The sequence below is a fragment of the Haliotis asinina genome, chromosome 1, assembly GCF_037392515.1.
Source record: "Haliotis asinina isolate JCU_RB_2024 chromosome 1, JCU_Hal_asi_v2, whole genome shotgun sequence".
NCBI classification, from domain to species: Eukaryota; Metazoa; Mollusca; class Gastropoda; order Lepetellida; family Haliotidae; genus Haliotis; species Haliotis asinina.
Window position 1 is genome coordinate 27699963 of NC_090280.1, and position 27238 is coordinate 27727200.

At 39.4% G+C, this 27238-nt stretch overlaps 2 protein-coding genes across 8 annotated transcripts in view; one reads left to right on the forward strand and one right to left on the reverse strand.

Annotated features, from left to right (window-relative positions):
- Window positions 1–12111, forward strand: part of LOC137289766 (vang-like protein 2) — a 43411-nt gene extending 31300 nt beyond the window's left edge. For 4 of the 5 annotated variants that reach the window (XM_067820874.1, XM_067820875.1, XM_067820877.1 and 1 more), the window contains 2 exons: window positions 2902–4155; window positions 7256–12111. In XM_067820874.1, coding sequence (XP_067676975.1) covers window positions 2940–4155; window positions 7256–7683 — 1644 coding nt within the window. In that variant the 5' untranslated portion in view covers window positions 2902–2939 and the 3' untranslated portion in view covers window positions 7684–12111. The remainder of the gene's footprint in view (window positions 1–2901; window positions 4156–7255) is intronic. The other variant, XR_010957195.1, reaches the window with a different exon arrangement.
- A 2014-nt stretch (window positions 12112–14125) lies between these two features.
- LOC137289817 (dixin-like) overlaps window positions 14126–27238 on the reverse strand; it is a 73133-nt gene continuing 60020 nt past the window's right edge. Inside the window, exons 13-18 of one of the 3 annotated variants that reach the window (XM_067820879.1) lie at window positions 27005–27109; window positions 24513–24692; window positions 23291–23384; window positions 22378–22486; window positions 21840–21948; window positions 14126–21197 (exon numbers count right to left, since the gene is read on the reverse strand). In XM_067820879.1, the coding sequence (XP_067676980.1) occupies window positions 21114–21197; window positions 21840–21948; window positions 22378–22486; window positions 23291–23384; window positions 24513–24692; window positions 27005–27109 (681 nt within the window). In that variant the 3' untranslated portion in view covers window positions 14126–21113. The remainder of the gene's footprint in view (window positions 21198–21839; window positions 21949–22377; window positions 22487–23290; window positions 23385–24512; window positions 24693–27004; window positions 27110–27238) is intronic. The other 2 variants (XM_067820878.1, XM_067820880.1) reach the window with 2 other exon arrangements.

Genomic DNA, 27238 nt, shown 5'->3' on the forward strand with positions numbered 1-27238 from the left:
ACTCGCTCACTCACTCTAGGCTAGATGTCTTTGGAAGTGCTATGACATGGCATCATCAACCGTGGTGACATAAAAAAACATTCACTCACAGTGCCTACAGAGAAATATATTTCACTTTCAGGACATGTGCCCTATTAGGTCTATCATTGTTGCCTTTGCTTCAGTCAAGTGTTATGTATAGGCAACATTACCATATAACCTTGTACAGGAAACGCAGCTGTCAGTGAAGGTAGATAGTCCTCCAACAAAGGTAAATGTACTGCTACCTGTGTAATTGGTACTCTCTTGTGACAGGAGACCACTTTTTCATTGTCACATGATAGACAGGTTAGAATATCACATGTCATAATCAGGCTAGGACTGGAACTGACAAACTTTGGGCTGCCCATGTAGGTGACAACAAACAGTTGATTCTTATAGACTGGCTGACTTTAAATAGTCTCTCCTGAAAAAGATTGTCAATGTTTGCAGACACTTAAGGGAGAAAATGTCAGACAGGTTTCGTGACATTGAGAGACAGGACGTGTGGAGTTGTATTCTGGGTTGACAGACTACATTGGTAGCCATATAACTTTTACATTCACTTGTAGAATATAAACATACCCTTGATTCTCAGGCTCATGAAACTCTCTGTGAAGAAATTTGTAAAGCATCTGAAGGGCAGTTTGGATTAAATCTCAAATGTTTGAGTTAATGTCACATTGAGAAGACTGTCACCGATGGTCTGTACATACATGGAACTTTTTAGAATATTCAGGAAGTAAGGAATTTTCATGTTCTGTGGCCAGAAAAATTGATAAGTATCAATTATTCCTGAAAGAGATTAATTTACTTTTAATACTGCCAGTTTTACTGTCATTTGATACGGGTTTTCCTCTGAATATCTTCATCCTGATCAGGTGTTAATACCCAGAAGATTGTTAGGACAACTAATAGTGAGTGAATGTCCAAGATTATGGAACCTTGAATGACCTCACTGTACCCTCTGTAACTGTAAATGTAAGGGAACTTTGTCTGGTATCATCCTTTTGTTAATGGCCATAGGTCGGCAGTCAACAGCAAAAGCTTTTAATTTTGAAAGAGTTCCTACCACATGAAATGATTAAAGAAAATCCTCAATTTCTCACAGTAAACATGGAGTTGAAATGACCCAGGACCAAAAATAAACTTAATAGAATGCAACTGAGTTTAAAGTGATAGTTCCTGTGTTCTCTCAGAAGTATTAACAACCCATCACCTGGGTCGTGGGTCTGCCGCTATGGAAAGTCAATCACACAGGAGCCCATTACAGTATGCTTATATATTTAGCACAGAACTGATTATACTAAAGAGGTTCTGAGACAGTTAATGCTTTATTAGCCATACATCAGTTTCTGAGTAACAAAATGGCGGACAGCAGCTTGTGAAGTCGTTGTTTATAAACAGCACTTCTAGCTAGGGTTCAAGTCTTTCACATTACCTATCTATTTCTTCTATTCAACCACCATCTGCTTCATGGTGGGGCTCAAATTAAATGTTTTTGCCTGGGAGGCAAGATGGCAGCCTTAGATAGGGAGGATCATGACTGTACTTCCTTCGAAGAAATTGCATTATGGGAAGGCACTTTGTGGAGTGTCAGATGGTAGATCTAATTAGCAGAGCTGGATGTGAGAGATGATTCCCAAGCGACAGATAGTGTTCTGTACATAAATACAGAAGTTGAAGATTGACTCTGAAGGTTCTTATGAGGTGTTATGGGCTAGGGGTCAATAGTGCTTGTACATTTTAGGAGTAGTAGTTAAATGGTCATTGTGTTTTCAAAACAAATATGGAATAGTTACAGAAAATTGTTCTGTTAGATGAGTCTTTTTGTTTGATATTGCTGGAGATAATGTCTCTTCGGAAGGTCTGGATCAGAAATTTTTAGCAAGTAATGTTTTCAGCAACAAATGACCATTAGGCATTGAGTCATCAGGCTTGCTGATTAAATTGACACCTCTTGTACCAAAATTGCATAATCTGATGCTAATTCTGTTGGGCACTGGATTATCAAGTCCTGATTATTTACAGAGAGAGCATATTACTCAGATCAGTGGTAAGAGTAAAGCAAACAAACCTAGAGATTTGGACTCTAGAACAGAAGGCTTTGTGGAAACATTGTTCACTGAACAGTTCCACTGAGGTCCAGGTTCCGTGGCTAATATGTTATAATTTCCCTTTTGGTATAGCTGGAACGTTGCTAATAGTGATGTAAAATTCTACTCACTTATCAAACAGATTTTACATGAAACGACAACATGGCAGGACCTCCATGTGAAATCCATATACCATGTAATGGTTAATCCCTATTACTTTTTGCCCTCCCAGCCAGGAGAGTTAATGAAGGGAAACAACTCTGACATCTGTCATTAGTGGTTGGCTTGTAAAGCCATTAAGTTGGAGAGATTCAGATGTTTTCATGCTTGCTTAATGGCAGCTTGTGAATGGGGAATGTATTTTTAGCTGTGTAACCACAGTATACCAGAGAGTTAATATGGTCGCACCCAGGTGCTTTGTTGGGTACTGTTGGCAAATTGGATCACTTGTAATAGTCCGTTTTCACATTGGTTGTTCTCCAAAAATGAGGTGTCTGAACCCATGAAATTAGGTAATATGTTTCAGCGTTGACATGAATGCAGTATAGAAAGTCTGAATAGTATTGATATTCGGTTTCCAAGAAACATTTGATAAAAGTTTGTTTTGGACTTTCTTAATCGACAATGGGAGCTTAGAGTGTACATACATTCTGTTTGTAAAAATTGATTACATATACGTGGTACATATTCAAGGATGTATTCAGTTGTTTATTACATTTAGTCATATTCATGATATCTGAAGACTTGCACATTCTTATGAATGCTAATTTTCTGAATTTATTTTCAGTCACCCTATTAGCAGTTGTCACGTAAGCGGTATCTAAGATGGACGGAGCAGAGTCAGTACGTTCCGGTCGTAGTGACCGATCCGAACGGTCCCACCGTAGCCATGGCAGCCACCATCACCGTCACCGCCAACAGAGTGGGCGACCATCCAGTCACAGAGGTCGGAGCCGTGACCGAGGTGACCGTGACGACCGCTCAGTCACCATCAAGACTCCAGGTCACATGTCTGATGACTGTCACGAGGAGGAACGTATAGAAGTCCAAGTGATCCCTCAGGATGACAACTGGGGAGATAACACCACCGCCATTACTGGCAACACCAGCGAGACTGGCTTTTCGATGGAGGACATGCATAAGTTCTCAAAAGAATTTGAGGACAATGTTGGGTTTGACTGTACACGATACGTTGGGTCTGCTTTAGCAGCCGTGCTCAGTGTATTTGGATTCTTTTCGCCTATTGCGATGGTGGTCCTACCCAAACTGGGTATTGTGGACTGGAATGTACGAACAGATGGCACTCTCGTAACATCATTGGGGGACGACATGACTTGTAAGCCAGAATGTGAAGGTCTTCTCATCAGTTTTGCTTTTAAACTCATCATACTTTGTGTAGGAACATTTGCTCTGTTTTTCCGTCAACCTAAAGCCACGATGCCGAGAGTTTTTATTTTCCGAGCAGTTGTGCTTTTCCTTGTGTTTGTGTTGACATTTGCATTCTGGTTGTTCTATGGCGTTCGGATATTCAAGGAACGAGAGCAGAAGTATCACTCTATAGTTCAGTTCTCAGTGTCGCTAGTCGACGGACTTCTTTTCATTCACTATCTCGCCATCATCTTGTTGGAAGTAAGACAGATTCAACCTCAGTATGTCATAAACGTGACACGGTCGCCAGATGGGGAGAGTCACTCATATACGATGGGTGTGCTCAGCATCCAGAGAGCAGCTGTATGGGTGTTGGAGCAGTATTTGAAGGACTTCCAGTCTTACAACCCATACTTAGAAAACGCCACCCGTCGTCCCGCCAAACTTACAGGGTTCAAAGTGTATGATGTAGATGGAGGGGCAAATCAGTCGAATCAGCAGGGCCGATCACGCGCTGTGTTTGCGGCTGCAGCCAGGCGAAGGGATGCTAGTCATAATGATCGGTTCTATGAGGAACAGGAGTATGAGAGGAGGGTGCGGAAACGTCGAGCCAGACTGCTGGTCGCTGCAGAGGAAGCATTCACACACATCAAGAGGATGCAAGATGAGCAGGGTAGGTGGAAACACAAACTTGAGTAAAATGTAAAAGATAATTCTTTATCATTAATTTCAAGACGCTTGTTTTAAGATTGTGTTAGTAATGACTCTTTGCTATGGTGTTTAGACACGATCTGTGGTGGGTTGGGATCTGTGAAGGTCCAGAGTAGAATAGGCCTTCAGCAACCCATGCTTGCCATTAAAGGTGACTATTCTTGTTGTAAGAGGCTACTAGCGCTGAGTTGACAGGTCATCAGTCTCCAATTGCGCAGATGGATGCTCACGCTGTTGATCACTGGATTGTGTGGTCCAGACTTGATTATTTACAGATCACTGCCATATAGCTGTAATATTGCAGAGTGGAGCGTAAAACTCAACTCACTCATTCGCTATTGTGAGTTTGAAATTAGCCTGACATGCAGGCCTAGATTTCCGAAGTTGTTTGAGCGCTAAGATAGTGGTAAGTGCCATATTTTGACAATAACTTAGGACTACAACTTAAGCTCTATGAGAGCTTTGATAATGTAGACCCTGATGTCTGTGTCCGTGATAAAAGGTCAGTAATCTTGAATGTGACCTTACCCTTATCACAGTGAGGACGTGCATGTCAAAAAGTAGAGTGCAGTTATCTTGAATGTGTCTTTGACCGTATCACTGCTCAGTTTTCATGCACCACAAAAAATGTTTCTGTGATATTTATATTTTGGATTAAACTTTCTCAGTAATGTATAGTTCTTCGTAATTTTGTTCGGTTAAAAAAGATCTGACATTCAAACCCACATCGAATTGCTTCCACACAAAGTCAGCCATCTAACCCACTCAAAAACGGAAGTCTGACAGCTGATTTTATCTTACCTTGTACATACATGTTTTCTGACTGGCTAAGTTTCTATTATTATTTCTATTATTTTCAATGTACCCCACTTACAAGCAAGGTACAATTTAATGTACCCCTCAGTTAATGGCAACTAATTCTGGTGCTTATTGTTTTCCTCCTCACTCATCAATATTCCCTCTATTCTGAACAGCAAAAGAAATGCCACTCTGGCTTTTTGTCAAGTTTTTAACATGAATGCTTACTTTTTTTCTTTTGCTGTTAAGTATATATGGCAGTAGTTAAGTGTTACACTGAATGAGAAAGCTAATCATTGGTACTTTTAAAAAGATGTTGTGCATTCATATGGAGGGGAAGGTAACATTTAATAACGAAGTTAAAGACCTCTCATATCAGTATTGATATTTAATGTTTGTGCCAGGTGTTCCTGTATATCTGGAAACTGTTGTAGGAAGTGATCTTAGTGCTAAGGTGATCGTAACTCACATACCCCAGCACAAACTTCTGACAGCGTAGCACCCTATGGCACCCTGATCTTTTGTTTGTTTGAAGCCCATTTCTGGTGTCCCCTGCCGTGATGTTGCTGGAATATTGCCAAGAGCTGAAACCATACACACTCACTCATTAATCTTCTAAAACAATTTGAAAATATTTTAAATATAAAAATACCTCAGTATTTCCTTCTAATACTGATGTGTCTATTAGCCTAGGTGTTAGGATATAGCGAACAGTCTTTTGATCAGTGATTAAAAGCAGTTTAAGACAAAACTAACTCACTCACTTTTGTTATGAAAAGAATATTTGAACTGTCTTGTGTCGTGAAGAACATGTTCAGTGGGACATGAATCAAGCCATTGTAGGTCACACTGTCACAAACCTGTCAGTCATATAGGAATGTGTCTCTGTGATTGACATGTGTCAGAAATGAGGAAATAACCAATGATATGAGTTCAAAAACAGATAATAGTTTTGATGGGCCGGGATGGGAAGATCTTCCGTTATTGTCAGTTGCAGTGTATTAATGGACATGGCAAGACCGGTTTTAAAAAAAACATTCCTTAGAGTCCATTTGGTTGTGTGATTTTGATGGATGGTTCTATCAGCTTAAAGGTTCAGTGTAGCACTTAGCAGCTAGTGAGGGCCTTACAAACTTAGTGCTCTGTAGAGTAGGATTAACTGTGAGATAATCTAATCTGTCAGTGAAATGCTCCCATAGCTCAGTGATAAACAGTTATCTCCCTTTGAAATGTGGTGCAGGAATATTTCTGTAAATAATTCTGAAGATTTTTTTGCAAGTAATCTTGTATAAATTGTCTTGATGCACATGCTTTTTCAACAGAAGTTTGCTATTTTTCTGCTGCCAAATTTCAGACCCATGCCCAAAATTTCACCATCTGACATCATTTCCATAGACTTACATATTATTTCAGTGTGGCAAAAATATTATATGAAGTGAGTCAAGGATGGATCTTTGGCAAATTTGACAGGCAAATTTGAAATCATCTCAGCTCTGCACACACAATTTCAGTTCATTCTGTGACTACTGTTTAACTAATGACATGACATGTAGTAACTTGCACATGGTTCCGTAATGCACAATGCCATTGGCCGCCACGTTAAAGGGGTTCACAGCACTGTATATATGTTGATTATATTGTTGCCATACAATTAATAGCCCACAGAAAATTAAACAGAAATGTGATTGTAGGTAAGATAATTCCTCACAAAAGTGCAAAATTTGACTTTTTATGTTACGCAAATTATTTATGTTGCACTAAATTAACATGTACGTCGTTGGTACTGACGTCAAGTGACAAATACTTTCGGATCAGGATCGCTGACTTGGACACATGTCATCACATACCACATCCCAGCTACACAGGTAGATGCTCATGCTGTTAATCAGTGGATTGTCTGATTTACTTGATTGCATACAGTCTGCTGCCATATAGTTGGAATATTGCCGAGTGCAACATAAAGCAAAACTCACTCGTTAACTCCACTTGAATTGAACTACCATTGCTTTATCGCCACCAGGGGTCAGTGGGGTACCCTAGTAGTTTCAACATTGGCTGGTGACACATAAGATCCTGATTTAATTCCCCACATTGGTACAGCTGGTGTCAGCTGCCATGATATTGCTGTAATATTGTTAAAATCAATGTAAAACTAACCTCACTGACCGTATCATCACAGGACCACCAGCCCCCAAACTATCACACTTATGAGTTTACACAAGCTTACTCTCTCTTAAATTCATGTTGTTGTTGTTGTCCCACAGGTCCCGCCATCCCGATGGACCCACAAGAAGCCGCCCAGGCCGTCTTCCCCTCTATGGCACGAGCCTTGCAGAAGTTCTTGCGCGTCACCCGTCAACAGCCGCGCTACACTATGGAGTCTGTGCTCAACCATCTTGCCACATGCATCGCTCACGACATGAGTCCCCGCTCCTTCATCGAGAGGTATCTCACACAGGGGGTTGTCATCATGAATGAAAAATCATACAAAGCCACTGAACGTTGGGTGCTAGTGTGTGATCAACTGGTCACAAGGGAAGTGGAGCATGGGTCGTTGTTTCAGTTGCGGAGTGGGGACGTGTCGTTGTTGTGTTCGGTCCGTAAGATCCCACATTTCAGCCTCACAGAAGAGGTCATCGACCCCAAAAACAACAAATTTGTGCTGCGGTTAAACTCTGAAACATCTGTATAGTGAAGTGTTGTGATCTCTCATTGGCTGGCAGCATTGTCATGTGACCTTGCATTATGTTATGTGACTGATCATTGGTTGTGTGGTTGTCATGTGGCCATTGTGGATTGACCAAAGGCGTTTATGTCGATATATGAACAAAGTCACAGCATGATTGGTCAAACTTCAGGTGATCTCAGTACATGGATCACGTGACCAAGACACTCAAGTCATGTGACACCGTGACCAGGACATTGTCAGGTGACCATTGTGCACCTTGTCATTGCGAATGGAAGTGGTATGACACTTAAATATGACAAAATAAATATGAGCTTGATGTTTTGCTGGACAGATTGTGATTGTCTCCCTTGAGCAGATCCAACTTGTGGTTTTGTCAAGTTCACCAACTCATTGTCCATGAACTGTTGAGGGTGTTGAGCCTGTGTGTGAAAGGCCGAAAAACAATTTCTGTGTTTCCTGCTCCTGCTGATCAATATAGCTGTTCTTTTAACTGCAACCATTTTGTAAACTTTTTAAAGATCTAGTAATTGTTTCTTCATAGGAATTTAGAATCTTGTATTCTTATAGATGGACAACTTCATTGTTGCAGTAGATGTTCCATTGTAGATGCTAACACCATTATCACTTGCTTGACAATGGTGTTAGCATATGTTGCATCAATTACGATAGAGAAGTTCATCTAGTTATTGAACTAATGCACAGTATACTTGGTCATAAATTAAGGACAGGGAGCTGGTTTTTAAAGCAATAGTTAAACTGTAGAAAACATGGAAAGGTTTTGAGATCAGGACTGAAGATTACTGCCATTGGGATTGTGGAAACACAAATGTTGTTTGCATCTTGTATTTTTGGCCAGAGTATGAGTGTTGCCCAGATTGTGATTGTTGTGGCATGTACTGCTGTAGGATCTGTCTGTACAGGGTGACGCTGCAGATATTCACCAGTATTTCGTACATGGATATTTTCATACTTTCGGTGAATTCTCTCGTATAAGTTCATGTATTTCTCTCATTTCAGGTGAATTATTTGGTAGGAGAAATATGTCGATGTTTGAATGTATGTTGGTTTTTCTGTAATGAAACTCGTGGAGATTGTGTCATACTGCTTTGGCAAGTATGTGATACGGTCATTTCACATGGCATTGTCTCAGAGTATACAACCCATTGTGTTGGTGTTGCTTCCTTTTGATCCTACACAGGTTTTTTCTCCACAGATACTTGTTGACAAATCTCACTATCAACAATGTTCAAACTTGAAATCTCATTCTAAATTGAAATGTTTTCCATTATATTAAGAGAATCTGAAATCTCATGGATGCACACTGAAAAATAAACACCTATATCTAAATATCCATTAGTCTATGAATTCTGACACAAACCATTTCGTTTTAATGGTTGTTTGAGTTGAATAAAATCTAAAAATAAAAATGTTAGTGCTTGTGCATAAAGTATACATAATTTCACATTTTGGCAAGTTATATTTTTGAAGGATAGATAATTCTCAGTTCTGTACTTCTAAGACTAGTGTTTCCAAGTTGCGTTGGGCCAGTTACGTCATGTACAAATGTCGTGCGTTTGTCTAAAGTGATAGTGAGTAGCACCAGATGTGCCATATACTCCTGTTGTCATGGAGACATTCAAATACTTTTTAAAAAACCAAGTAAATGTCAATGTTATGAACAGATATCCAGTTTTTGCAAAGCTTGAATTAACACACTTTCTTCATGCGTAATTTTGTCCACGACATTGTAAATGAATTAAAAGTGATATCAACATAGATTCCTAAAGCACCCATTTCATTGATACTTTGACTCAATCAGTTTTAGTTGTGATGTCCGATGGCTTGTATGGATGCAATTGGTGAAGTTCTAATTCGGTCAAACCTGAAAAGTATGCACCTTTCACTCAGTCAGTCAACAGTAGAGACAGAGTTATCACCCTTTGATTACATCGCCACATTTTTTCGATGGCTCATATGGATGCAATTTGTGAAGTCGAATTTCTGTTGCAGCTATGCTACACAGTATCTACCTTCTACTCATAGTCCATCTTAGAGACAGAGTTATCTCCCTTTGATAACATTGTCACATTTTGCCTTGACTTATCTCAGGATAAATCTTTGTGTACAGCCAACGTTGTCAGCCATCTTTCATGGACCAATTTTTAAACTTTAACCAAAGAATCAGGAAGGTTGAATGAATGTTGCACTAATTCATTTTTAGAAATCATTTTCTTAGTTTCATTTCAATCATGTGACAATAGTGGTTAATTGTCTTCATAAAAAAAAAACCAAAATAATTCTGTCAGTGTTTTGTGGAGGTGCGTAAGTCTTATCAGGCTTAAATCAAATTTGTGGGTGACAACTTGCCATGGTTACTTCCATGCATTATTAGTATTGTTGCCAGTAAGATTGAATTATGTGTGATTCCCTCAAGCAAGGTGTCAATGTCCCATCATGGTTTTGTAAGAAATTACATGTTAAACTGGCTTGTCATGTTGTTTCCATACAACTTTCTCCAGGTACTGAATAAATTATCAAATGGTAATGCTTATGCTTCAAAATGTTTTATTTTAGCAGCAGATGTTCTTAAAACCTAAACAATATTATATATTTGAAACTATGTTAATTTACATAATAAATAGTGAACTTGTCATTTTCCATTAAAAAAAATCAAAATTTTTATTTCTTCTGATGTATTTTTTCCAGTGTATTGAGAGGATTATTTAGTTTTTGTACAGCAATCAAATAATTGGACCACCTGTGAATGATTGTATTGGCTGATTGTCTCTGTCTTCATGTGTAAATGTTCAACCAATCAGAGCTCAACAGGGATGTTTCAACCAATCAGAAATCGACAGTGTAAACATTTGAAATAGTGCTGTTTCGTTTACATCGTTTTGTAATGATTGGAACATGAATGGTACAGCTTCTGATTGGCTGAGTTTGTAAATGCCATGAATAGGCAAACATGCTGTTGTACAGTGTAGTAGCAAGACTGTTTATATTCTAATTAGAGTAGTTGTTCTGATAGTAGTGCCATGTTCAACCAGTTAGTCTCTGGCTCCAGTTACTAGGAAAATGGTTGGGTTACAGTAATTTCAAGAATGTTCATATGTTCAGTTGTATGCAGAGAGGTTATGAAAGACCTTTTTTTTATTTCTTTAACTGATCCACAAGGAAAATTAAAGAGGGCAGAAATCATGACTGCTCAGTTGACTGGCTTTTTTTTTTTTTTTTTAAAATTCCCTGAAGTTTGAAATCTGTAATGAAATTTCTCTCATCTGTGAAAAGAGTTGCTGCTTCAATGACAATGCTTTCTTCAGCATGATATTGCTGGAATATTGCCAAAAGTGGCATAAAACTAAACTCAGTCACAAGTTTACACAAATGTATACTGATTCCAATGCCACGTCAAAAATGTTGCCATATTTCCTGTCAGTTCACCGTAAGTTTGCGAACCTCTGGGGCTGAATGTGACCAGAGCCAGACACTAATAATGTTGAATACAGTGTCAGAAGCTTCGTCATATCAACTTTATTTATGATATTTTGTACATTTTTTCAACTTTTTTCTACACTGATAATTTATTTTGCCTTTACAGCTTCAACAGGACTGCTGTTCTGAAAGTTGAGTGTCTGTGAATAAGCCCATCTGCTTACAGAATAATTTGCCATGCAGAAAAGGTTGGAATACAAAGGGAAATAGGAAAATGAAAGATCTGTGTCGAAAACTTTTGACTGATGTAAAGGTAGTCTAGACCTGGAAATTTGTTATTTTCACATTTTGGGATGAACTTGTTAACATTTATTGGGAGAATCTCTGTTTACAAGATGTAACTTATTTAACTGTTTTTGAGACACACTGTTTGGCTGAGTTATTTCTCCTTACGTTCAGCTGTTATAAGACACCCCCTGGTGGAGCTTACTCTGGTGCATCAGTATGCAAAGTCTCATATGGAGACATTCAACATGACACATTGGAAACGGGGGGAATTCTGAAGTTTGGATTTGCCTGGGGTAAAATAGTAAAATCTAGTAAGTGTTTGATTTCAACTTGTGAGATGTTCAGTCCCCACCTCCCATTCCTGTCATTACTGTTTACCATGGGTCCTGTCCCTCTACCAGGTGCTGATCCTGGCAGTTTGTAAAGGGGCTCCAGCAGGTGCTTGTCCTGGCAGTTTGTCAGGAGCTCTAGCAAGTGCTTGTCCTGGCAGTTTGTCAGGGGCTCCAGCAGGTGCTTGTCCTGGCAGTTTGTCAGGGGCTCCAGCAGGTGCTTGTCCTGGCAGCAGGTGCTTGTCGGGTGTGATGCCCCTCCTCACCAGTATTTTGTATTGCCCATTGCCTTCATTTGTACAAGCTTCATCCTCAGTTCATCTTTTATAGTCAAAGTTTTGTAAATAAGTTTATGGCCAATAAATACTTCGCAAAGTTACATTTCTGTCATCCCTTCTTTCAATTTATTATGAATGTTTTGAATGAATTTGTATCCCAGCTGTGTCAGGGTAGTGTAAGAAATGGTGGAGAAAAGTAACCATCTGAATCTGCATATTGTTACATGTACAGGATATGCCAAGATGAGTTAGTTGACATCTGCAGCCCTCAAAATGTTACATCAGGCTTTTCTCATAAGCATTGCACAGCTTTCCTGCCATGGCCATCTGTTTATCTTGACAGATTGACAGGTCCAGCGGTCCAGCTGCAGTGTTAGCTCCTATGGTTGACATTTGAAACAATTTTCCCCATGGCTGGTTTCAAACATCTAGTGTCTTCCATGCTGCTTGACATGAACCACAAAAACTGTGGTCACAACTGAGTTCTCATAACACCCTTCTTTCTGTTATATTGCTGGAATATGCTGAATCTGCATATTGTGACATGTACAGGTTATGCCAAGATGTGTTACTTGACACCTGCAGTCCTCGAAAAGTTACATCAGTCTTTTCTGAACAGCATTGCACAGCTCTTCTGCCATGGCCATCTGTTTCCCTTGACATTAACAACAAAAACGGTTGTGACAACTGAGTTCTCATAACACCCTTCTCTCTGTTATATTGCTGGAATATGGCTAAACACTGCATACCTGTAAAGATTCCAGGTAGAACTGGTCTTCAGTAACCCATGCTTGTCATAAAAGGTGACAAACATGATCAGGTGGTCAGGCTTGCTAAACCCGGTTGACACACGTCCTATACCAGCTGCAGATGTTTATCACTGATCTGGCCCAGACTGATTATATACAGACTGCTGCCAGATACACATGACAACTCACTCATTTCCTCTCCTTTCCAGTCCTCTCTGTCACTAGATCTATTTTGTCAATACACTTTTGACAATCCATTATGTTATGTTATTATAAAATGGTGTGTGCAATGTGAGAGTGAGTTAGATCTTATGCAGAGAAATGGGGTTCTCACCTTGTATCCTTGTTGGGAGTCAAACCCAGGTCGTTGTCATGACATGGTAACGCTTTGAACACAAGGCTACCCTTCTGCCTTCATTTTAATGTGAAGCACAGTCAGGGGATATAGTCTACGCCTCGTCTGTTTGTCCGTCCATCCGTTATCATTTTGGTTCCGGAGCATAACTCAGAAACCATTCAATATTTTTAGACAAAACTTGATAGATATAATAATCTCAACCTATAGTTGTGCCTTTTGCTATTTACAGAGTTTGGGCATTTATATATTTTTAGTTTTTCCATGCAACATTTTTATTTTAGTCTAATGGTGGGGTGGGCTTTCGTTTCCAGAGCAGAACTCAAAAAACATTCTGTATTTTTCTGCAGAACTTGTTAGATATGTGTGGCAGACCTCAAAGTGGTGCCTTTTGCTATGTACAGGTTTTTGTGATGTATTATTTTCTCGGTTTCCATGGAAACATTTTTGACTTTGTCTCAAAAGTGAGAGGTGTATTTCGTTTCCGGAGCAGAACTGAAAAACGTCTTAATATCTGTCATTAAAACTTTGTACATATGTGTGGCAGATTCCAAAGTGGTGCCATTGGTATTTAGAGGTTTTTGTGATCTATCATTTTCTTGGTTTCCATGAACACATTTCAAACTTCGTTTCCGGACCACAACTCCAAAACCATTTCATATCTTTCAAAAGATCTTGGCAGATACATGAGACGAATCTTGAAATGTTGACTTTTTCTAATTACAGATATATGGCATTTATATTTTTCATGAATTCTGTGGAAACAATTCAGACTTTGTCAAAAAACACAGTACGTAACTGTCAGATGATTTGACTTTTCAAACCTGTAGGGGCCGGGGGATACGTCATCTTCTGATGACTCTTGTTTCTATTAGTAAGTGCCTGCCATAATCTTGTACATGACTTCATGAATTCAACCCAACCAGCGCAGAAACAAGTAAACACATGTCTGATAAGACTTGCCAATCCACATCCAGCACCCCAACAGCAACATAAACCAAACACATGCCATACTTTGCAATTTGTATTTATTTTGACATTTTGCCACGGCCGACTGAAGCGGCAGAGAATCACATAATGCTTCATGCGTAGTGAAGACTGTAGACACACAGACATGGGATATATGGACATAAATATGCAGTTTGTACACGAGCGAACGGCTAATTGTGTATACATCGCATACTCAGACATAAACTATGGTGGGCACATAGGCAGTGACTGCAACACGTGGTGGGCTGATCTCGGCAGTGACCGCTAGCATTAACATATGAGCATAACAAAAACAAAATCTTTAAGTGAACCAATCTTTATGAAAATTGGAAATGATATGATAAAAATGACATAAAAATTGAAATGTAATTTTATATTAAATTGATTGTCAAAAACATAAAATGTTCAAGTCGCCTTGCATTAAGGGAACAATATTCTCTTAAAAAACCTTAATTTTGCATCAAATAAACAAACTCAGAGAAACACATATTAATCTATAAGCCAAATAAAATCAGGTTCTTACGTTTTCCTTCCAGTAAACAAAAGGAAACAAATTGCACCTAGTCTCTTTTGAGTTAACACTTGGAACACTACTAGCAGCACTGCGCAGGATGAACATAATTCTGTATATGCTCACAAAATAAAAAAAGGCTTTAGTCCCTTTATCATCATGTTATGATTTACTTACAACATCAGCCATTATTTCCCATCTAACCAACTTTTTCCCCCACAATAAGCCTTCATTCTTTACATAAGCTATTATTCTCCACCTCGCCAACATATTCCAACCGTAAACCTTGTATTCTCTACCTACGCTTCATATTCCCCACTATTCTCCAAGCTGGCTCAACCTCATTGTCCCTCTATAAACCCATAGTCCCCATCATAAGCCTTGATTCTCTATCTTAAGCTGGTTGTTCCCCTCTTTTAACCCTTGATATTCTTCAACAAATCTTCATCTCGACGTATGATCAGCCTCTCCCTCTTCACTGCAATGTGCCATCCTTTTCACATTAAGCCATTCTTATGAAGGGAATCTCCAAATTTCAAGAGATTCACAGAAAGTTGCAAAGTTCACCTTGACTAGATATATCTGTTTGAAATGACACTTTCTTCCAGTTTCTACTAAAACATTATCAGAATTCTCATCTGAGAAAGAAATCTACAAATAAATTATGAAATCTATAAAACTACCAAAAAAGTAAAAGATAAAAATCTACTCATCCGCATACAAACATTTGGACTATGAATGGTAACAATAGCAATGAACAAAATCCTAGTGACTAAGATGAACAACAAAATATGCTGAGTTTGCAACTTGGTGTAAATTAAAATGAAGCATGAGAGAAATGATACATAAGGCCGATACTGATCAGCTCGGGACGGAGACACAATAAACACTGGTCATACCTATGACCTCTTAATGTGACAAAACAGTCATGTACATAATAAGACTCAACAACATAATGGTAAGATAACAAAATCTTCACGGCGGAATGTCTGATGCGAAACGCTTTTTCAAATCACTGCCTCTGTGACTGTAACAATAATGGACAACTGCAGAACAATTTGGAGGATTCGACTAGACCAATTTAGAAATTTCAGCTGACAGCAAACTTCTGAAATTATATACGTATCATGTCTTATAGTGCAGTAAGCTTCCAATGTGCTATTGTCAATCTCTGTTAACAAAATAAGGAGTAAGATTTGACAAGTCAGCAGAGATACCCGTGTAAGAAGTACCCTCATGGAATGGTGAAACAGTACTCACAAGGAACCAGTGCAATACAGTAAGTCATACATTCATTAAAAACATCTGGCTCATTTACATGTAGAACAAGAAGACAAGATATTCCGTAACTCTGAATTATTATGTTGTTAGGAAATAGCTGGCTCATTTCAGATATATATATATATATACCATGAAGATTGTAAAAAGCGTTATAACACACTACACTGCAGGATCGAGATCAGACATACTAATATCATCTTTCAGGGGAAGTGGCGGAAATAGTAAGACCCTGAAGGATGTCCAAGCAATGCAGTACCAATCCATCCTCACTTACTTACATGTGCAGCTTCCTGTGCTTATAGCAAGGCTACCTTGCCAGAACGAAAATGTGGTGACTGTCATACTCCAGTGATGCTGTTCTCAAATAGCTGTCACTGTCTTTTCACTACGAAAGTTGCATCTTCATTTCTCAATCACCACAGGTATATCTATTTTAGCCAATAGCCTTGCTGAGACCTCTATAGTGTCATAAATGTAAAATGATAACATTTATTATCCCCCTACCTGAATTTTTACAATGAAGGTCTGATCTTGTTTCCTTAATACTAGAAGAAAAGGCAGCATAACACAAAATTTCATTTCTTTTTCAATACATGTAATTTAGAACTTGCCTCAGAGAGATAATTATCTCTGAAGAAGGCATAGTTCTGAGTATGAACCAAGTGTATGGCTTGGAGAACAAGATCATCTCTCCAGACTCATTGCTCAATGACCAGAGTATTAAATTTATATAGTTTTGCATTAACACACAAATACATTTTCACAGGAAAATGCAGATTTTGCTGTTGTTATTTTGAAGATTTTGATATTCTGTTGGTTACCGGTTACTCCTAAAAACACTCAAACCTACATGATCAGAATTCCAGATAGCTCACTTTGTTGATCTAATAGACTAATGTCGCACTAGCGATGCACTTGTGAAGCTTTTAGTGCTGGAAGCATGGTAGTAGGATGATGACATCGACTGGGTGGATACATTCTGCAGAAGTCAGGCGACAAAACTGGCAAAACATTGACATCAACATCTCTGCAGATGAAAGACAAGGAACACCGCATTTCAAAAACAAAGTACAAATGTCAAGTGAAAAAGCTACTAGATGCTGTAATACATTGTTACATTCACTGAGCATAGATTCAAAATTGCCAGTAGCCCAAGGGAGGTAACTCCTTACAGACAAACTATCAACATCCTAATACTGATATTTACCACAGCGACAACATTTAGTGGAACTTAACCCTTTCAAGAACAGAAGTGTGTGTGTTGTAATCACTGCACACACACCAATGCAGTGAAGGGCTAACAGTTTGTCATGAACTATGAAGGCACAAACACATGGTATATTAGTGTCCGATACTGATACACTGAGAAAATTAATATCGTTTCTTGTAAAATACGTGTGAATCATGACCTTAGCTCCATTCAACAAATCAATCACAGGGAAAAATTGGACACAGCATAAAGATAAGATGATTGGAATTCCCTTGTGAGGATTACTTTGTTGTGAATGTTGAACAAACATTGACACAAGAACTTAGAGTGTTAAACTGACTGTACACATACAATTTCACAGTCATTGATATCTTTGCGAAACAGGTACTTTGCGATAACTGTGATTGATATAAGAAATTGACCATTACAGTGTCAATGAACGGTTAACAGATGCACAAAACTACCAGTTGCACAATGTTCAGAACTGCAGGGTGGACAGTTTCACATTGTTAACTGCCTTGTCATTTGCACATTGTTAACAACTGATTCATATTGTTAACAATGACAATGGTGACAGTTGTACATTGTTAACAACTGCAGTGTAACAGATGCACACTGTATTGACATTTGCACAGTATTAATAACAGCAGTGAGGGCAGTTGATCATTGTTAACAACTGCAGCATTGACAGTTGCACAGTGTTAACTGCAGTGCCAACTGATGATGTGTTGATGGTTGCACATTGTTAACAATTGCAGTGCTAACAGATATAGTGTTAACAGTTTCACCATGTCAACTTGTCAGCACATGAGTTGTTGAGTACTTGTTTCATATCATACAGGAATACATATGTAGAATTACAGAAGCAGAATAAATGAACTGTCAATATAGTTCCCATAGAAACATGGAATGAGAATGGTCACTAGGGTTATCTCCTTTCTCATATATTTGAATTCAAATGGATCGTAGTCTCCAGAATTATGTTATAGAAAACTGACAAATGTACAAAATAGAACGATTACAAGGGTAATCTCCTGTCTAACATTTTCAATTCTTATGAGCCATATCTTTCATACGTCAAGGAGTAAATCGACTAAAATACAAAAGAAAATGGTTCACCCTTCTCATATGTATGAATGCATATGAACAGAATCCTCCATATTCATTGGCGAAAACTGATGAAATTACAAATTGAAATAAGATGGTTAACTTGACAAAAGTCAGTTTCATTTTAAGATGGTTTCAAAATATCAGTTAACATCTCTGATTATTGCACACGTAGTGTTGAGTTTTGAAACTCTGAAACAATACAAACAGCCTGAGTCCCATTCTGCAAAGTGGTTGAAAGGTTACTGTAATTACCATACTTGGACTTACAATAGTCATATAACTCTGCGGAACAGGACATTAGGCTTGGACTCGAGGGAACACCAACATCACCCTCAATTGCTCAAATGTTGCAATGCAATGGTTTATTCTTAACACACTCTGAAGATGTGAGTTAGTGAGTATGCTTTTTCAGCAATGTTCTAGCAATATCTAGTGCTTTAACCACTAAACTACACCACTGCCCCATTGAAGGGACTGAAATACAAAGCTGGAAACAGTGATGTACTTGTCCTCATGTAGATAGATGTGGCATCCACGCTGCAATGATTTTACTTATATTTTGCAAACATGACAACTAGTAATGCCTGACAACTACTGAAATGATGTTAAGTTTTTAACACAACCTTCATGTAAGGCAAAATGTTGTGAAAGGCTAGAACAATTTCATATCTTATTTCACAAACACACTTTGCAAATGAAAGTAAAATTTTAACAAATTTACAAACAGAAATCAACAGCTTCCTTTTCACTTTCTTAAAATTTGAGTAAAATTAGGTCTGTGCAGCAAGAAACTCAACTGATCTAGCCTCAATGTCTTACATAAAACACCTGCACAGTGTGATGACAGATTAGTACATGTTTTTATGTAACGTGGATGGTTAGACTACAGGAACAAGAACACTGTGGTGTTTGAGCACTTTCACTAGGTCCACCAGGTGCCCCTTTGTTTCCAAGACAAGCGATGGCTGCTTACAGGGTACAGGCTAAACCAGTACAGATGGGGTGATGGTGACGACACAAACATTCTCAAACAATGGATATTTGGCAACTGAGGCAGTAGGAGGGTTGATGTCAGACAATCACGACATAGTCTGGCCAAAGGGGAGACGATGGATGATCTGAGGATTGTCCACAGTGAAACAATATCACAAAAATTCTGAAAATCTTGAATAGTATTACTGGTAACACTGGTTCAGAAAATCAATACTTGTCTCAGATTTCTTGGGAAATGGGTTTACTCAATTAGTAAATGTCCCTAGTGATACTTTCCGCATCATCACATCTATGTGCTAACACCTTTCAGCAACACAGGAAGGTATGGCATAACACCTATAATGTAACTTGTACCTGTTATGAGATATCTGAATAAAGTATTGCCATGTAACTGGTGTGACACATGGCCTTCAGAACAGTTTCCTTGTGTTCATAATTTGAATTTCATGACACTTGACTAGACGCAATGTTTGACCTTGAGTCTATCATGACACCTGGCTAGACACAATACTTGACCTCCAATCTTTCACGATCCTTGGCTAGACATAATGAATGACCTCTAGCCTTTCATGACACCTGGCTAGACACAATGCATGACCTCTAGCATTTCATGACACTTAGCTAGACAATGCTTGACCTCTAGTCTTCCAATGACACCTTGGCTAGATACGATGTTTGACACACTGTGTCACACTTTGCCTTTTATGACACCTGCAATAAGCTGAGTATCTCCATCTACAGGTCATATCTACCCAGTGGCCTATAAAGCCTCTCTTTAACACACACAAATTTCTGAATCAGTGTTGCCAACAGATTCCTCACATAAGTAGAAAACTCAGTAAGTTGTCAACCATCAAACATTTGAAAAATGCAAAAAAGCATTTCAGAAACCACTCTATTATGTTTTCCACACAGCCTATTGCAATGATTAAAATAATTGTCATATCACTACCATTAACAAAAACCTCCCTGTAGCGGCCAACCTTGATAATATACAGAAGAATACAGAGCAATGTTGAAGCACCTTCCTATCAATACAATAACAAAAGCCTGCTTGTTTAGCAGAAATCAGCGTCAGCTCATCTTGTAAGCTGACACCTTATCCTACGACTAACCCTGGCTGGAAACCTTTGTTAAATGTTGCACATAGCCCTACAGAATAAGGCGGGCCCTACTTCAGCTGACTCTATCATTAAGCAAGAAATATCATCTGGAGAAATGTAACCCACATGAACAGCAGCAATCAGAAATAACTGCACAACTGGTTTTGGTATCGGAGTCTGATCAGGGACAATACATGGTCTCTGCTTTGGTTACAGTCGTGTTCGATTTGAGGAACATATGAGTTGGAATGCTGTGTGTTGTAGTCCTGCAGTATCCAGTCTTTCCAGAATGTGTCACAGGAATGTTGGGCAGTTTTTGTGTGAGGAAGTGGTTGTTGATATGAATCTTAACAACGTCTAACTGGAATATTCTCTACATGTCAGTATCTTTTCATTTGGATAAATATTTCTGCCATATTACTCTGTATGAAAAACAATCACATTCTACCATAGTAGGAGTTCTCTCCCTTGTAAGTAAGTCTGATAAAACATCCTCCCTCGTCCTTCAATAAAATCCACCAAATATCCAGACTTCAGCATCTGTTTACGCATACTATAATCTCAACAACATATGAGACAGTCTTCCAGTATCACGTCTGTGTTAAGTTGAAGGGTTTCCTAGTCCATTCCTTAAATAAGTCTTACGGAAAATCCAACCAAATTGGAAAATACTATACTCTTGACAACTCATCTCCTGAGGTGGCACAGCACATAGCACTACTTGTCAGAGTTACTTCCTGCAATCAGTCTCCAGCAACTTCCGATATGAAACAAACATTATTGTCTTGATAACGGAGTACTTCAGCAGGCCGTACTCTGTTCCTCTTCAATCCATGCCACAATCTTTCCCTCCCAGCCTGGGATAATAGTATCATCATTGGAGATCTGAAATATACACAGAAACCTATCACTGATGCATGCATTTGTTTGTTGATTAATACCACATGCAATATTCAATATGCATGGCAGATCAACACAGCGATCAACATCACAAGTGAGTGAACGAGTTAAGTTTTACACCGCTTTTAGCAATATTCCAGCAATATCAAGGCAGGGGGACACCAGAAAATGGCTTCACACATTGTACCCATGTAGGGAATTGAACCCGGGTCTTTGGCGTAATGAGCAAACACTTTAACCACTAGGCTACCTCAACATCATGAGCATCTACAAGGCAATTCAGTGCACATCATGAGCATCGACCAGATAATCCAGTGATCAACATCATGTGCACTGACCAGATAAATCAGTGATCAACTCCATTCGCACTGATCTTCAATAATAAGAATAAGATAACATGTTAACCACATCAGCGAGGCTGACCATCCAATCCCATAAGTCGCCGTTACAAAGGGTTTGGGTTGCCAAAGGCCACTTCCAACCTGCATCTTCAGTGGTTCGATGCATCTTAGAATCAAAGGCTAAGTATCAAATTAACAAAGGAATGTGATCACATATCAAATCCAATGAACATTTGGTGTAGTGCTGTTTCCGACTTTCATACTATGAGCAATAAACATGGGTTACCTCTTCTTTGACAGTGCCATATTCTGGATCCAGTGCCTTGAAGTGGTACCGGAACTGGTTTGGCTTCTCAAATAGCTCCTTGAAGTCCTTCAGAGTTATCTCCCCTAGTCTGAAAGTTGCATTTGAATATGAACCGAAGACATAACACAAAGCTCTTGTGTTTCATGAGATTCTCTTGTGCCTTTACTTAATAAAATACTGAGAGCATAAAATCAAACATCATTGTGAATGTCATTAGCTGAGTGTGAACGAAATGCAACCAAACACGAATGTGAATCATCTGAATACATTTGATCATAATCATCATCATCATCATCACCACCACCACCACCTATTTAATAATATGTAAGCCTTCAGCCAATTACATGTTGCATCATGGCCACAACAACCTGATCTCAAATTAATTTGTTTTATAAGAAATAATATATCCTATTCTTGATAAATTCGACAGTGTATTTCACTGTGCAATAATGGTCTTTTTCCTGGTTGTTCCAATACTACTACCAACAGATTACAGTTCTACAATGACCACACCCACCTCTTGTATATGGTGCACATGAAGGGCGTGACCATCTTGTCCGTGAAGTACAGCACTTTAGTACACACTTGGCCCGTAGGTAGACCATCCAGCTGGTTCACCGTGAAACCTGCAACAAATACATACAACTCAACACAAGTTAAGGATCCCCCTGGTTCTCTCATACTAGTATCTGGCATGACAGACTCGCCATGTTCAGTGCTTTTCTGAATGAAACCAAGCTTAAAAGTGACCGAGACTACACACAACCATTTTAGATACAAGCGGAATGGTTCCAGGTTACTGAGGTTTTTTGTTGTTTACAGCTCCACTCAGCAATGTTCCAGCTATATGGCAACGGCACCTGGTATACTTGATATACTCAAGTGTGAAAATGACATGTCAATATTCTCTGCATTTTTTTCCTCATGGCCAAACTAATAATCTTTTGAAAAAATCCTTAAAAAAATGCATTGTCAAGCAGGACAACAGTACAAGAGCCTGTACTGGAAGACCGCACACACAAAACAAAGGAAATTGTAATCAATAAGTCTGTCAATATTGTCACCCAGTGATTGATATTATGAAGAACAAAACCAAGATGTTGGGTACGATAAAGCAGCTCTGTTTAAGTACCAATTCAATAAGCTGTCTCAGAGGACACGTCCAGGTTGTTGGGGAATCATACGAACATGTGTGAGTAAGTGAATGAATATGGTTTTACGCTAATTTAGTAATATTCCAGCCAAATCACAGCTGCAGCACCAGAAATTGGCTTCACACATTGTTCCCATGTGACAATCAAACTTGGGTCTTCGGTGTGATGAGTGAACGTTTTAACCACTAGGCTGCACACACATCCCCCTAATTCAAATAAGTATCCATATGGCTAATACCATGCGGTAAGAGGACTGAGAAGGGACCAATACTCCACCTGAGGACTTGTTACCTGTAGCGGAACTGTTGGAGGATCTCCTCACATCACTGGCCTTGTCGTAGTTCATTCTCTTTGGTGAAGATTCCACTGACTGAAACACAAAACACTTAAAACTGAACCTCTGGACCGTCTGGACACGATGGGGGGAGAGGGAGGCAGTTAAGAGAGGTTGTTAAAGACATGAGTAGGGATGAGCAGGGTCACTTGGATGCAGTGTGGAATGTGGCAGAGATTCGCTCACACTGATGCCAGGCCACATGGTTTGGTTAGGTGGGGTCTGGAGGGGTTAGGAGCAGTTGTGAGGGGTTTAACTGGAGTTGATTAGACAGAGTTGAGTGTTGAGAATGGCAAGTTTCAGAGATTCACTCTCACTGATGCTGGGCCACAAGGTGAGTGTAGGTGGGGTAAGGAGAGGTTGTGAGGGCTTCTGTAGGGATGAGTTAGAGTCAGTGGGATGGTAAGTGATACAGAAATTGGAGTGTAGTAGAGTGGACAGACGTTCACTTTCAGTGATGCTGGGCCACAAGGTGAGTGTAGGTGGGGTTAGGAGGGCTTAGGAGAGGTTGTGAGGGCTTCTGTAGGGATCAGTTAAGGTCAGTGGGATCGTAAGTGATACAGAAATTGAGTGTAGTAGAGTGGACAGACATTCACTCTCACTGATGATGGGCATCATGGCGAGTGTAGGTGGAGTAAGGAGGGGTTAGGAGAGGTTGTGAGGGCTTCTGTAGGGATGGGTAAGGGTCAGTGGGATGGCAAGTGATACATAAATTGGAGTGTGGTAGAGTGGACAGAGATTCATTCTAACAGATGCTGGGCCACAAAGGTGATTGGATGTGGGGGAAAAAGGAGGTTGTGAGGGGTAGAGTGGGGTCAGTGGGACAGAGCAGAATGTGGAAAGTGGAGCATGGTGAAGTGGTCTATTTCCACCCACACTCAAACACACACTGGGACAGATGATAGGGGTGGGATGGCAAGGGGTGGCATAGAGTTGAATGAGGAGCATGGTAGAGTGAATTGTTTTCAAGATAGCCTACAAAGAGATTGGGCCACATGGTGAGGGTAGGATGGGCTGGAGTGACATGATTTGTAGCCTGGCTGAATTTGGTTGTTCTAGGGAGGAGTTGGGTTTTTAACAACCTGTTGCAGACACTGGATGGGAGTGAAAATGGGTAGATTGTAGGGGACATTGTTTTGTGTCAACATCACCCAGCACACTCACATTGACACTGGACCTGTTGACAGGTGTGGCACAGTTGCTGAAGGAGTATAGGTGTTCTAGGAGTGAGGCGATGCTGTGCTCTAGATTGTCTACTGACTTGTACTGGGGGTCTGTGGGCTGATACTGAAGTCTCAGATTCTGCAGTGACTCACGCACAGTCTGGAGCTCATCTGGGCCACTCTGCAAGGAGAACATACCCTTATGTTTGTGATTAGAAACTACATTCTGTACCAATCTTTCCTCAAGAGATGTTATATTGAATACTGACCTTGTTAATACCAACTACTGTAACATGTGTTATCCTGTAGTTTCAAAACAACACTACACCTAGGCCAACACCTCACTAACATGCAACAACTGCAGTGCTAGTCAATTAGTACTTGTTATTATGCTTCACCATGGAGATGAGAGGAAACTATCAGGGATCAAGCGGTCACGCTTGCTGACCTGGGGACCAGTCATTATTTATGGCTAGGGTTCAAGATGATGATTTTTGAGAGGGGTGGATGTGCGTCACCTATCCTGTTTGGAGGGAGGTGCAGGTTCATCAATTTTGTACACATGTATTAGGGGACTGGGGTCACTGACTGATCATGACATGCAGGGGGTCTCATAATCTGTACATAAGTCAGCTCCCTAGCCATAAATTATGAACGGCGCCTTGGTTGGCACATGTCATTGTACTCTAATTGCGTAGACATGCTGTTGATCACTGGATTGTCTGGTCCAGACATGATAATTTACAAATCACTGCCACATAGCTGGAATATTGTTGAGTGCAGCATTAAACAACAAACCAACGTTATTACACTTGGTTTTGTCAAGTATAATCCAGTATTAAGTCTGGATTGTGTATAAAAGTGAGTCTATATTGTTTAATGCTGAGTGTGTTTAGTTTCATACCGACTTCACCCATATTTCAGCAATATCATGGTGGAGGACGCCAAAAATGGCCTTCACACATCATACCCATGTGGGGACTCAAACCTGGGTGTACAAGTGACAAGTGAACACCTTAACCATTTGGCAACCCATAACGCACCTTTTAAGCTGAATCAGATTATAGTTTCGATACAACATAACAAAGATCCAAAGATATATCAGGTTTTAAATTTTTAACATGACCTAAAGCTCAAGGACTCACAGCTTCTTGATGTCCATCTGAACCATGTCATAATACAGAATTAGAATTAGGGACACCAGAAATGGGCTTCACAAACAGATCAATGTGGAGAATCAAACAAGGGTCACTGGCATAACGAGCAAACGCCTCAACCACTAGACTACCATCGTCTCAGGATACATCACCTACTACAGTGTTAGTACTACTGACTTGCATGCAAGTTTTATCCTAACACATCTCAACACTTAAAAAGATCATTTGTAACAGGTACTACAGTTAAACAGCAAACTGTGTCAAAAGCTTTACCCTCACTTATATAAACACTCAAATAATATAACCTCTGTATAATATGGACTTAGAGCAATATCTGACCAAAACCATTTGAGGAAAAATGACATAAACTGTTCATGACCATCACTGAAACCTTGACCTTATACATGTCACGTTTTCCAATCTGGTTACACACTAAAAAATTGTATCAATGTTCATTAACCAACATTAAGTGAACTTGAAACAAACTTTCTTCCAACAAAATTACACTCACGTATGGCACAACTGGCCGTTTCACATAACAAGCATCCAGCACCTATTGTTTCAAGAACATGATGCTCTAGCAGTGATTCTGACAAACTCTTAACTCATTTTCCACTAACGTAACTTAATTAGCTGCTATTTTTGAAATCTACACAGATCTTTTTGAGCAAATTCCAGAAGGCAATTCGTGAAAAAAAAAGAAAAAAAAAAGCATTGTTGTGAGAAATTTGTGCATGTAGAAAATACTTTTCAGAAGGTCATGAAAGATATGAATGGCTGCATAGTATGTGGGTTATCTGCCCTAATTAACGCCCAAAACTCTGACATTCTAAAAGGAATGAACAACAGTCCCACCATTCTCAGAATGTGAAGGCAATGATGGGTATATATTCCCCTCAAGAACTGAAACACAGTTTCTCCACCATAACAAAGCTGTGCTGGTCTTATAGACTAAATCCATACAATTCCTGAGCAACATGAACGCCCCACCAGAGGGGAATGTGATAGGAAGTACAGATATAGAAAACAAAAAGGGTCAGGACTATTGCTTGTGCTCAAAAAGATGTATAGCACCATATTTCCTATTAGTGACAAAGTAGAGGATAGGATGTGATAAAAAATAATATCAGATAAAAAAAACCACATTCAACACACAAACACATGAATAATATCCAAACGAACGAAAACTTCCCTACTATGAGTCCAGATCCCATGAAATAGTGACAATGCTTAAGTTTCAGGGAGATAGAGCAAGAACTAATCTGCAGAATGTTTACAGTTTAGAAAACAGGTGTTAACGGTTAGTGACATCTAGGATATAGCTAGTTACTCTTACACTTCGAGAGGTGGGACTTCCGTTTTCTGGGTGTGGATGGAATATTTTACCCTCTAACTTGGCCATTCTCTTATCTTGAGTGGCAACTCGCGCAGACAGTGTGGCCTGACAAGACACAAGAATGAAAAGGTTACATTAAGCCTTTCCCTTGCTGAACTTCTAGCTTCAGTTTCAAGAACAGGCTATATCCTGAGCACCCCTTTATATTCTCTTCCAAAGAAATGGTAAAACACA